Source organism: Poromitra crassiceps, assembly GCF_964638095.1.
Source record: "Poromitra crassiceps genome assembly, chromosome: 20".
Lineage (NCBI taxonomy): Eukaryota > Metazoa > Chordata > Actinopteri > Beryciformes > Melamphaidae > Poromitra > Poromitra crassiceps.
In genome coordinates this window covers 14,983,274-14,996,615 of record NC_139637.1, presented here as the reverse complement: position 1 = coordinate 14,996,615, position 13,342 = coordinate 14,983,274, and the positions used below count along the sequence as shown (strand labels likewise).

Here is a 13,342-nt window from a genome sequence, read left to right as displayed (position 1 = left end):
CTTTACTAATACTTCGCAGAAAATGATGTTTTGTACAAGAATAGATGCGGGCTAATGTCTTCTTTGCAAAAGAAAGGCTGTTAACCCCGCATTTAACCCCGCATTTAACCCCGTAACGTTAGTTGGTGTCGGGCTTTGCAGAAAGCATTCAGCTTCTCAGCAAGCGCTGAGAATGCAACGCTGCGCTCGCGCTGCCTGTCGGGGTTTCCAGAAAGCTCTCAGCTACTCAGCAAGCGCCAGGATTGGCCAATGTCAACTTCAGTCTCCAGAACGATCCAATCAAATCACCCGCATGTTCTTGCGGTCCCGCCTTACAGTAGTGTTTCAACTGACTCTATCAGAATGACATGCCAGTCGGAGTCGGACTAATAGTATTATTATTATTATTATATTATCATACTTGGAAACCGTTTTATAAAAGCAATATAGCACTCAGCAGGCCGAGTGGCAGTTATCCCACTCGGCCTGCGGCCTCGTGGGATAACAGCTGATCAGGGGGATATATTTGGCACAACACACTGGCTCTCATGCTATATTGCTTAATTATATATCTGGCCCTGCCTCGAATCAAAGGAAGCTTCTCACAAGGAATCTCATTAGGGCGTTTCCTAGTTAGGTATCAAGTTAGGTATCTAAGATTGATTCCTTGACCGCCAGTATGGCTTCACCACAAATGCACCATTATATTTTCTGCTGTTTTCACCTTAGGTTTGCATACCTGACAATATTCCAAAGTTCTTCTGATCCTGACTGTGCTTCTGCTTTCCAGTTTTGGAGGCCTTATACTGGACAGGACTGTGAGTGACCCCAACTTTGCGGGCATGGCTGTCTTCACGCCGGTCATCAACGGTAAGTTAAAAGCTCTAAACTGGAAGTGATGAGTCAGCGTGAGAAAGACAGACTGAGATGTTCAGTTCCACTTAACAGCGAGAATAAGAATAAGCGTAATTTACTTAGATCACACAAAATGACAACCAACCAAAACTCATCATTTGCATTGTTTGAGCTGCTCTTTGGAGCTTTCGTGAATCTAAGAGGCCATTTACACCTGACATTAACATGCGTTTTCTGCCATCAGATTGCAATCGGATTGTGCTTGACCAGGATTTCATTTACATCTGGCGTTAACATGCGTTTTGGGTGATCAGATTGCAATCTGATCACCCAAAATGGGTGTCCTCTCAATCCGCATACAGTTGCTGTATCCAGATTGAGAGGACACATTGCATTTACACTTGTGCTCAATGTGTACACAATGCATCCCTGACCGATCAGATTGCAATCCGTCTTCAATGTGTCTTGGGGGCGTTTACACCTGTACTCTCAAGTGATAAAACACAATCTAATTGCAATCTGATCACAGAAAACGCATGTTAATGCCAGGTGTAAATGGCCTCAAAGATAGGAGACATCAATTGATTGCCATGCAGCCCCATTCCAAATGATAACTCCCCCCGCTCTCATTTCTACACCCACACAACGTGTTAACTATACACAAAATGAATCTATTAAGCATAATAAGACAAGTTTGTTGAACCTTGTGTTACACTGAAGACAGACGACAGACTAGAGTGCCCTGCATGAAAGAAATTTGATGATGAGGAACAGAGGGAGGAAGGAAGAGAGAACAAACTTCGTGGAACACGACGTGCGCCGATTTCGTGAAGGGTTTAAATTTTGACTTGGGGATTCGCGTGCCGATTCGTCCTACCGCGAGCGAGTTCCATTCAGCTGTAGCCAATCAGAGGCTGAACGCTGCAAACTACTACAGGACTGTCGGTTCAGCCTACAAACATCTGCAGAAGCTTGCTGTTGCTGTTGTAGAATGATGGAGATGCATTGAGACACGGAGAAGAAGGCGATGCAGAAGAAGAAAAGGGACCCATCTTTGGAATATTGCGGTCTGGCTGTGAAGTGATGCAGGCAGGCACAGACATCCTCTGGGTACCAGGGGTTTGGAGGAAAGCCCATTTCAAACCACTAATGCTGCAAACCCACTATTGTACTGGCACGAAGGACAAGCAGCTGAATAACCAAGTCTCTCTCTCTCTCTCTCTCTCTGTCACTGTTTCTCATTTGGACTCTGCCTATCTCCTTCCATCAAAGTATTCTCTCTCTCTCTCTCTCTTTGTTCTCTCGCCCGCTCTCTGCTAAACCCTAAAACTCGCCAGTCTGCTTTGAATTTCCCCATTTCCCCGCATCGGCTCGCATAAAACAGCGTTATGTTTTTTTTACCAACGTCGCTCCCTCAAGTCTTTTCCATCCCTCAGAAGAACATGTGCACTGCTTTGCTTTTAGAGGTGAATACTTAGTGAGAGAGAGGTGTTGGATGTAAGTGAATTAGGCTCACATATCCTGGTTGACAGCAGCATTGAGGAGGACTTAAGAGAGAGACACACAGAGAGAGAGAGAGACACAGAGAGAGAGAGAGAGAGAGAGAGCGAGAGAGAGACACACACACACACACACAGAGAGAGACACACACAGAGAGAGACACAGAGAGAGAGAGAGACAGAGAGAGAGAGAGAGACAGAGAGAGAGAGAGAGACAGAGAGAGAGAGAGAGAGACACAGAGAGAGAGACAGAGAGAGAGAGAGAGAGAGGATGGGAACATTACTCACTGTACGAATGCAGCTGGAGATCATAATGGCTTCCACACACCAAGAGTCATGTTTCACTGTTGGAAGAATATAGGACCATCGGATTCACTTTCCATACCTTTTCCATGCGTCGCTGCTCCCATGTCTTTCCCCGGTTTTTTGGGAGGAACTTTTGTCTGTCCTCCTCTTCTCGTCTTTTTTTTTTTTTTTTTTTTACATGCCGTGACTCCACCGCTCTGGGGTTTAGCTGTGCTTTGGCCCGATGTGGTTTATTACACCGGCTTCCACTCCCTGTCCATCCCAGCCGGCTCCTGGCTCCAACGCCAACGCAGTGCCGGCGCCGATCTACATAGATGAAGTGAAGTGAAGTTCTCCTTTCTTTATCCCCATGGGGAAATTCATCCTCTGCATTTGACCCATCCTCTACTAGGAATCTTCCTAGAACTAGGAGCAGTGGGCAGCCGTAGTGCAGCGCCCGGGGACCAACTCCAGTTCTTTTGCCGTTGCCTTGGTCATGGGGCACTGACAGGAGTATTAACCCTAACATACATGTCTTTGATGGTGGGAGGAAACCGGAGCACCCGGAGAAAACCCACACGAGCACGGGGAGAACATGCAAACTCCACATAGAAAGGACCTGGGACGGACCGGGGAGTTCGAACCCGGGACCTTCTTGCTGTGTTAAGAGCTACTGATTCTAAACGACGCGTTTACGGTCGCCTGTGGGAAAGAACATTCTGTTTCAGTGGTGGGTGAGCTTCGAGAAATCAATTTTCTACCGAGAAGGTAATCGGGGCAGCAATGAAATAGTGGGTTGTCTGCAGTTTGTTTGGCTTACACACGCTGATGTTCTTAAGGTAGAAATAAAGACACGCCATCAAGTGCTGGCAGCTGCTCTGGTCCTGGCTTGCCGTAGCCAGGCTGGATATGGCTACGCCTACGGGCAACCCCTTTATTCTTTTTCTACTCACTCACTCACTCGCTCACATTCTTACTTTCTCATGCTGCCCTGTTCAGTCACCGAGTCAGTCAGTCACTCACTCATTCAGTCGCCCCGGTGAGTGAAGTCTGTCACTTATAGTCCCATCACTCTGTCTCTCCATCTCCATGTGTAGGTGTGGGCGGTAACCTGGTGGCCATCCAGGCCAGTCGGCTGTCTACCTACATGCACTGCTGGAGCATCCCGGGGGTGCTGCCCTACAAGATGAGGCAGCACTGGCCCAACCCGTGCATCACCTTCTTCTCCTCAGGTACTGTAACTAACAACCAGCCCCGCCCAGCTAACACTGGTACAGGTAGTGTAGCGGTAGATTCCCTGCCTAACCAACATGAGGGTCGCAGGTTCGCGCCCCCGTGTTACCACCGGCTTGGTCGGGCATCCCTACAGGCACGTATTGGCCGTGTCCGTGGGTGGGAAGCCGAATTGAGGGTACTGTATGTGTCCTGGTCGCTGCACTAGCGCCTCCTCTGGTCGGGGCAGAAGGGAACTGGTGGGAATAGTCTGATCCTCCCACGTGCTACGTCCTGCCGGTGAAGCTCCCCGCTTGTCAGGTGAAAAAAAGCGGCTGGCAACTGCGCATGTGTCGGAGGAAGCGTGGTGCTAGTATACGGCTCTCCCCAGATCGGCAGAGGGTGGGGCAGCAGGGGGAAATTGGCCAAGTACAATTGGAGAGAAAATAATGTTAGGGGAATAATCAGACAGAAAGAAAAATAAGAAGCGTTAATTCTGAGGTAGTCCACATTACAAGCAACCAATGGTAACAAGAACACACATACGAAAATACTGAGAATCTTGGACTGCATTTGACCACAGGTGCTGCCTCATGTCCCCATTTGTTGCTGCAGAAATTGCAGATTAAGTGTGACCCCATGATAAGGCGGGGTTAAGGAGCAGGAAATGAGCGCTCTTCTTCTCTGTGTCTCCCAGGGGTGAACTCCAGGTCGGCGCGGGTGCTGCTGCTGCTGGTGGTCCCCGGTCACATGGTCTTCCTCTACGCCATCTCTCTGCTGCAGGGGGGCGAGGCGCCCATCAGCCTAGCCTTCACCGTCTGCTACCTGTTTGCTGCTCTGCTCCAGGTACAACATACAAACACACCTGTGTGCTGCTCTGCTCCAGGTGCAACATACAAACACACCTGTGTGCTGCTCTGCTCCAGGTGCAACATACAAACACATGAACTCCTTGGCCCACACAATCCACATTAGGGATGGAGATCGTTAGTTTTTATTGACATTGATGCCATTTTCCAGACTGCTTAACGATCTGAGCTTTGCTTTTATTGCAAAGCGGGGATACTCAACTTGCTTTGCCCAGGGGCCACTTTCGTGAAATGATAGAAGGCCAGGGGCCAGTTAATAAACAATCAATATACATTTTTCTGTAGCGGATTGTAGGTTTTTGGGGTGTCAGCCGGAGTTTAGTCTGACAATGTTGTGCACACCGGATAGTTAGTTAGGTTAAGTACATACATAAGTGCCTGGGTAGCGAGCAGACGGCGGTATTTGACAATTTAGCAGCTAAATCATAGATTATTGAAAGATATTCCATATTCCAGACTAAAATGCTATAACAGAAGAGGAGTATTGGCCAGAATGACATGAACATTTGGACACTTAGGCCATGTTCACATTACAGGCCAATCCGATTTGTTGATAAAGTCATTAATCATCATTATCTTGATTGGTTTCCCAAATTTGATTTGGGAGTGTGTCCGCACTGCCACAAATCTATCTGATTCTCAAGTCGGATCTGTGTGGCCAGACCTAAACAGCCTATCTGCATGGGTTGCTATGGTAACGACGTGGGCATCAGTAAATACGTACGTTGGTGACGTGGTTTTCCTGCGCAGAAGCATTTGATGACGAGTTGCGAGTGACGTTCAAATCAGATTTGGTGGATCTGCGCGTCCGCACTCAAGTCACATCAGTCGAAAGCAGATTGGAAACTACCTATGTGGTTTGGGACAAGTGACACAAATCAGACTTGGAGCGTCCAGACTCATAAAACCAATCTGGATAAAGTCATTAATAGGTCACTAAAGTTCACAAATCAGATTTGGCCTCCTAGTCTGAACATGGTGTTATTCAGCGGGTATCTTGCATGTTGCGTTCAGGTGCACTGTTAATCCTTTTTACTTTTTTTTTACTTTTTTTTTTGCAATTCCATTGCGGGCCGCATGTGGCCCGCGGGCCGCCAGTTGAGTATCACTGGCTTAAAGGAACAGCAGCACGCCCTAAAATCCAAAATACATATATTCACTCTCACTTCTAGTGCTATTTATCCAATCCGATACAATGGAACTGGATGGCACTCGGCTTGTGGTGTTCAAAGTGCCAAAGAAATACATTTAAAAAACTCAACAGCAATGTCTCTTTCCAGAAATCATGACCCAGTTACTCAAGATAATCCACAGACCTTGTTATGAGCAGTTTCATGGAGGAACTATTTTCTTTTGACAGAACTACACCCGCTAGCTGCTAGCTAGTTCCTACATGAGACTGCAAAAGAAAATAGTTCCTACATGAAACTGCTCACAACAAAGTCTGTGCATTATATTGAGTAACCGGGTCATGATTTCTGGAAAGAGACAATGCTGTTGAGTTTTTCAAATGTATTTTTTTTTTGGTGCTTCGAGCACTACAAGCCGAGTGCCATCCAGTTGCATTTTATTCAAGAGAAGGCAGAAACTCTGCGGCCGATATCTCCAAAACTCAGGCAACTATCCAAAACGATATAGATGGATAAATAGCACTGCAGGTGAGAGGAAAAATATGTATTTTGGATTTTAGGGTGAGCTGTCCCTTTAACTGTGAGTCTGTGACTGATTTCTGAACACAATGAGATTTGCCAAGCCTGGCGAGGCAATTCAGTTCTTCTTTGTTTAGTTACCGGCAGTTGGCAAGCAATTCAATTGAATTAAAAAAGTGTAATCCATGTATATTTGTGCACCAGTGATTTGAAATCAACGACATGACTCTCGTCTCATAACGTTACATTGTAGGACCCCGCTAGTCTTGGTAGTAGTATCGATACGCTCAGACCTGATTGATTTTCGAGTTTTGAGAAATTATCAATCGATATCTGTTGATACCGGGTCTCGATCCCCGTCCCTAATCCAGATACGTTAAATGAACATACTTCACATGACATATTGCTATACTTCCGGAGGGTCCCTCACCACCAGCCTGTGTACAGTCTCGTAAAAAAGATGGCGGCTGGCACCTGTAACCTAGCTGTGAAATAACACCTCTCTGACCTTCTCAACCACGACTACAAGTTTACATGGGCTACAATATTCTGACTAATTGACCTTATTCTAAATGAGACAATAATTTAGATGAAGGAAATTATGTGAGTTGCTTATAGAATGTTCCATTCATATTCCCGTATACATGCTACCATTAATGACTGAAGACGCGGACCCACCTGATCTCCGTAAATCCTAAATCGGTCCTCCTGAATTTAACCTGAAAGCCTTTCTGTCATGTGTTTAGGGACAAAATGTTGGGATTTTTTTTGTTTGTTTGTTTGTTTACCGGTGGCAGCCATCTTCTGTAAATCAGTTGCACAACACTTGTTGGAAGCTAGCGTGTGCGTCATCAGGCAGTTTGACTGCCGTACGTGACGCAAAATGCTGCAAAAACTCTGATAGGCCCCTCCTTCTTTTAAACACTGGATCAGAGATACATTACAATTTTTGAAACTAGAAAAGATTAGATTGGCTGTACGAGGGCCTAAGTATAATTTCAATAGCATATGGCAACCCTTTATTAAATATATTATTGACCAACTGTGAGAGAGCAGTGTTTAATTACAGCAGAGAAGAGGTAGTTTACTGTGAGCCAAATAACTGTACGCACAGTCGCACACACATCTGTCCATTATTGTTACTGTTGTTGTAGTTGTTTTTATTCTGTAGTTGTTTTTAGTGGTGTTGTTTTTGTTTTTTGTCAGTCCCCATGGGGTGGGTGGGGGGTGGGAGGGAGGGAGAGGGGAGAAAAAAAAAAGAAAAAGAGTTTTCATACTGTATTTTGTGACATCCATGTTTTTTTGTGAAAACTGAGAAATAAAGTGATAAAAAAAACAAAAAACTCTGATAGGACGTCATAGTGCGATTCAGGTGTTTAGCTACATGAACGCACTTAAATAATGCGACTAAGATCAGAATACTCCACATGATTCGATTATGGCTTCCTCTGACTGACCTTATTCCGGTTAAGGTAATCACTCCGAAAATGCTGTTTACATGTCAGTGTATTGTCTTAATCGGGTTAATATCGGAGAATATTGCAGTCCATGTATAAACAATAACATAGTAGTGTTTGGGAACAGTTTCCCGTGCCGTGCTGCTGTATAACGTGTGTCCTCCTTGCAGGTGAGCATCCTCCTGTACGCGGCCGACCTGATCGTGCGTCTGATGTGGAGGCGGAGCCTGGACCCTGACAACTTCTCCATCCCCTACCTGACCGCCCTGGGAGACCTGCTGGGCACGGGCTTCCTGGCCCTCTGCTTCCGCTGCGTGTCATTGCTCCAGGGTCTGGCTCTCTGATAGTCTGTCCCCAGGGCCTGGCTCTCTGATAGGCTGTCCCCAGGGTCTGGCTCTCTGATAGGCTGTCCCCAGCACCTCTTTAGCCAGCCACCGTCTCATTGCACCCAATTTGTCACTCGTACTCGGACACTTTTGATTGGAAGAGAGAAAAAAAAACACGCTTCGTCGACCCTCCTCACCGGACCAAGAAGTCGGCCTATTAGGCCGCCACTTCAAACCCAGTCACTGGTTTCAGAGAAAGCATGGGTGACAGATTTGCACCCACCCATTTGGGGCGGCGAGTCTGAACGCCCCCCTAACCCCATCCCTTCAGCCAGATAACCACCTTTCGCCCGGACGCCAATCCGATTTGTCTCTTGAACGACAAAATACAACGATTCCCTCTCTGTTTCGCTGGGTTGTCCTGTGCTCAGTATGCCTGAGGTCAGAGGAACATCTAGCGCCCAGGACTTTCAAATCAAGGCAGCAAGGCAATAGACCGCATATAAACCCAAAGAACAATGTACAGTACAGTGGAGATGTTGTTCAACGGCCGTTACTGTGAAACATTCTGGACTGTTTGTGGAGATCTGGTTGGACTTGTGGACAACCAGTGGACTTACCGCAGTCCTACTGTATAGTCCTATACCACGGCGCTTTACTATGCATTCATGCTGGAGCTTGAGAAGAGAGAGAATCTTCTGTCAAAGGTACGACTTAGGCCTACAACTGATTCAGAATAAACGGGACAGATGTCATTTTCCTTCAATTCAGGTTATGTAGGCCTACCTGTGGCATGCTGTTGCCACATGCTAGGCAGGTTATGTAGGCCTACCTGTGGCATGCTGTTGCCACATGCTAGGCAGGTTATGTAGGCCTACCTGTGGCATGCTGTTGCCACATGCTAGGCCTGAAACTCCACCGTTTTCCATTGAGTTCACTTGGGATTGTATGGCCCTTTTTATGTGCTGAGATAGAATAACCCTGAGTCCCATCAAGCCCATTCACATCTTGTCTTGTCAGTCACAAAGGCGTTCTGAACGTTCTGAACACATTCTGAACACGTTCTGAACGCCTGGTATCTTTCAATATGTTCCATTATTCATCCACAGCCAGAGACGTTTCAGAATATGGAATGAAAGCGCATGTGTCACTTGTAATCAAAAAACAACAACAACATTGCATTAAAATGTGAGACACTTGTCAGACCTGGAGACATCCTCAGTCTGGATTTTGCAAACGATTTTGCAAACGACTTGACGCCTGTCGTATTAGTGAGCGGACGTCTGCAGTGATGATGACACACTGTCTCCAAAATGTGTTGAGAAATGATGCACGTGACTAAATTGCCTTTTATTGCGCCATGTCACTATATTGGCCCATGCAAATATAATGCTGCGCCAATGGATTTTTTTGTTATTCCATAGCCAGTAGTTCTAAGCAGTGTTGGGCAAGTTACTTTCAAAATGTAATATACTACATATTACTAGTTACTTTCATTTGAAAGTAATACGTTACTTTACAATATTACTGTCTGTGTAGAGTAACTTGTTACTGATTACACTACTTTTGCATTACTTTCACCATAACAACAGCAGCAGCAGAATGACATCGCCACCCCGGAACCATCCCGAAAAATAATTTCAACTGCCTTGAAGTCAGTGTAAACAATCCAAAATTCAAAATGTTATTCTTTTCCTTTGTTATTGTCATCTATAGTGGTTATTTGCATAAAAACACAGTTTGATTAGGGAATGAATGTATCTTTATTTAAATATGTGTTTTGATTATAAAAAAAACTAAATTTGTAACTTGAGTTACTTGACAAAGTAACTGGCATAATATTACTGAAATCCTATAAGTAATAAGTTATATTACTGAGTTACTGCTAAAAGTAATATATTACATGTAATATGTTACTTTTGTAATGAGTTACCCCCAACACTGGTTCTAAGGCCTAAACCATTGTGTCCCCCCCCCCCCCCCCCAAGTACTTTGTTGAGTTTGCAGGACCCATCAAGATCACATCCTGGTGGGTAGGGCTCCTTAATTAATATGATGGATGTATGGAAATATTTCCATGTTGCAATGCAACTGGATTTGACTGTTGCAATTTCCCACTCAAGAGAATGTTGTTGGGGTTTCTTTTTTTCTCTCTCTCTCAGTGAAAGGAGTTTCAGAAATCCCACCCCACCAGATGGTTGTGCGGAATACTAAGCTACATATCAAGTCGCATGGGAGCAGCAAACGCTTACACAAGCAATATATATTTTTCTCCTCCGTCCACAGTTTTGTATTTTTTTTTTTTGAACATTTTATGAAAGCCCTGAAAAGAAGTCGAGAATGTGTCCATATGTATCACAAAACAGTGATCTGAATATTCTGCAAAAAAAATATTTTTTTCTTTTTAATAGATAATTTTTGTGTGTGTGACGTGCAGCCACATGCTCCGGTAACTTCACATTGTAAAAAGCCGACACACCGTCAACTGATGCAGGTGGGCGGTGCCTAACTCTTGAAGAAGTGACTATTTGGAGACGGCGTTTCCATTGGTCACGGCAGCTTGATGTGTTTGTGACTGTGTAGCTGCAGAGAATCCTGGGTATTCCCTCACTCACTACTTGATATTAAGAGTCCCTTTAACGGGGGACCCACCAAGCCTTACTGTTCATTGTTAAAGTAGAATCTGTAAAGACGCTATCAGAACCATAAAACCTCATCAGTACAGCAGTGAGTGCGTAGACAGTACATGGCATGCACACAGTATTCTTGATTAGGTTATACCACACCTGTGTTTGGTACTATGCATCTTCAAATACCAATTCTGAATTCTCCCAGTTTAAATTAATAAACAAACGATTGCAAATATTAGTATGGAAGACGACTCACAGATTGCAAAAAAAACAACAGTAAATGGGATAGTGTTTGCATCCTGAAGTATGTAGATTTCTCATAATTGTTACATGCACCGACTCAAAAAGAATACTTTATTATCCCAAATCACGCTGAAATATTTAAACGTCTGTGTGAATGCACTCGTGAAATCAATTGGAACGTTCTTGTTGTTTGCCTGTTCCTCGTGATAGACGACCCACACAATCACAGAAAAGACCGTGTCACACAAGCATAGAGATGTCTCGAAAATAATGTGATCTTTTCAATAATTGATATTTCTTGTCATGTACTGTACGTAACTTCAGTATTAATAATGCTTTGCTACAGGCGTTCTATTGTGACAGTGTTGCACTAGAAGCTCCAGGTTATTCCCCTAGAGCTTAGCAGATCAGTAGGCCTACCGTGATGCTATGCTACAGCTAACCTTGTCTTGTGTAACAGCACATCACTGTCTTAAATACTGTGGTTGACGTCGTGTGCGATCGCAAAATACCTGGATGTGAAGTTGCACCAACACCAATTGTTCTCACGGTACAGCTAAGATTGCCTTGAATGCCAAAGCAATGACCACTGTCTCAACTTTAAATGTCCCCTTCTACAACCTACATGTCGATGTCAAGGAAGTAGAGGCCTTTCTTTGAAATGCTGTCCCCTTTGTGTCCTGCTTTGGAGACTTTGTACTGTGACGCTAACGCTAACACTGCCACTTTTTAAGTTGGGGGACTTGGTGACTGTGGTCGCGGTCACCTGCGCTTGGCGCTTCCATATCGTTTGTGTGCGTAAAGACGAACCGTGGGAAATCCATACAAATGTCCGGTGTGTTCATGTGTTTTCTGTGGCTCTGGATAGTTCTATTTTAATAAAAACCAGCAGTATAATTAAATTGGTTAAAGTGCATTTTGTTATGATTATTGACGGCGTGTAAGATCACAGGGTTGAAGATGGCAGAGCTTTTGAGTGAGGAACAAAAAAGACAAGATCACACACACACACACACACACACACACACTGTTGCTTTTCAGGAATTGTATTTAGTCAAACTCAATTCGAGATGACCAGCCAGCCAATCATCAACCATCACATCAGCAAGTGCACATCGGTTTATCACATTCACAGTTTGGTGGTGGAGGGGAAGTCTGGTGAGTCTCGCTGATCGCGCCGATTCGCTATTTCCACGATGAGTCCCCGGCGGCGAAGTCGCACGTTTGACTGACGAGAACGAACGTCTGCCGACTCCTGCGGCATCTGATGAGCATGTGGCTGTATCCATTAGAAAGAACACGCTATACTCTACTGTATTTCTTGGTTATTCTCCAGAAAGAAAAGATGAGAAAATGGAATGGTATATTTAGTGCAGTATGTCATCGAGCCAGCAGGGGGGAGAGGGGGAGGAGGAACAGTTTAAGCACGTGATTGGCTTTTGGCAAAGTCACAGCTTCTTGTAAAGAAAAGAAAAAGATGGCTTAAATGGCACACTGTTCAAACCCTGTAATCCCTGGATGCAGTCAGTCACACAGAACAAAATAACAGGTGGCATGAGGAAGCTGCCACAAGTATCAGGCTTGAGTAAAAGCAATCTGGGAACCCAGAGTCGATCAGTCTGACGACTAATAAGACTATAGATATAGATATTAAGGCATAGAGCGGACGTCCCTGCCAACACTTCTGTCATTGTTTACGCAGTGATACTCAACCTGCGGCCAGGCACTTTATGTATGTACGGTACTTAACCCTAACTAACTTAACCGAACTAACTATCCGGTGTGCACAACATTGTCAGACTCAACTCCGGCTGACACCCCAAAAACCTACAATCCGCTACTGAAAAATGTATATTGATTGTTTATTAACTGGCCCCTGGCCACCTATCATTTCACGAAAGTGGCCCCCGGGCAAAGCAAGTTGAGTATCCCTGGTTTACAGTCTGACGACAGATCATACGCAGCTACATGTGTTTATAGAGATTAGCTGAAACGTCGTGTGCACCTAAAGCACCTACTGTGCAAAAAGTATTGATCGATCGACTCCCAACTCCTTTCTTGTGTCAATCGGACTGTAGACAATGGCCGAAATATCAGCCATCTGTCCCAGAGTCTTATTATTATTATTATTACTCACCAGACTGATAGACTCTGGGTGCCCAGATTGGATTAAAAAAGGAATTTACTCATAAAGATGCAGCTTTACACACTACTCATAACTTGTACTCCAATATTGCACTTTTCAAAGCATGCCTAAAGGGATGAAATGCCACATGTTCTCTGATGGCCCATGCCTGGGAGTAACCTATGTTCAGCTCAGCAAGAGATTATTTTACAA

General features: G+C 44.8%; 1 protein-coding gene across 1 annotated transcript in view; it reads left to right on the top strand.

Annotated features, from left to right (window-relative positions):
* LOC310794617 (solute carrier family 41 member 1-like) overlaps nucleotides 1-8,149 on the top strand; it is a gene marked incomplete at both ends in the record, with an annotated part of 40,328 nt that extends 32,179 nt beyond the window's left edge. Inside the window, 4 exons of the mRNA XM_083656605.1 lie at nucleotides 770-849; nucleotides 3,716-3,850; nucleotides 4,528-4,676; nucleotides 7,976-8,149. Of these exons, the coding sequence (XP_083512731.1) occupies nucleotides 770-849; nucleotides 3,716-3,850; nucleotides 4,528-4,676; nucleotides 7,976-8,149 (538 nt within the window). The remainder of the gene's footprint in view (nucleotides 1-769; nucleotides 850-3,715; nucleotides 3,851-4,527; nucleotides 4,677-7,975) is intronic.
* Nucleotides 8,150-13,342: the final 5,193 nt, after the last annotated feature.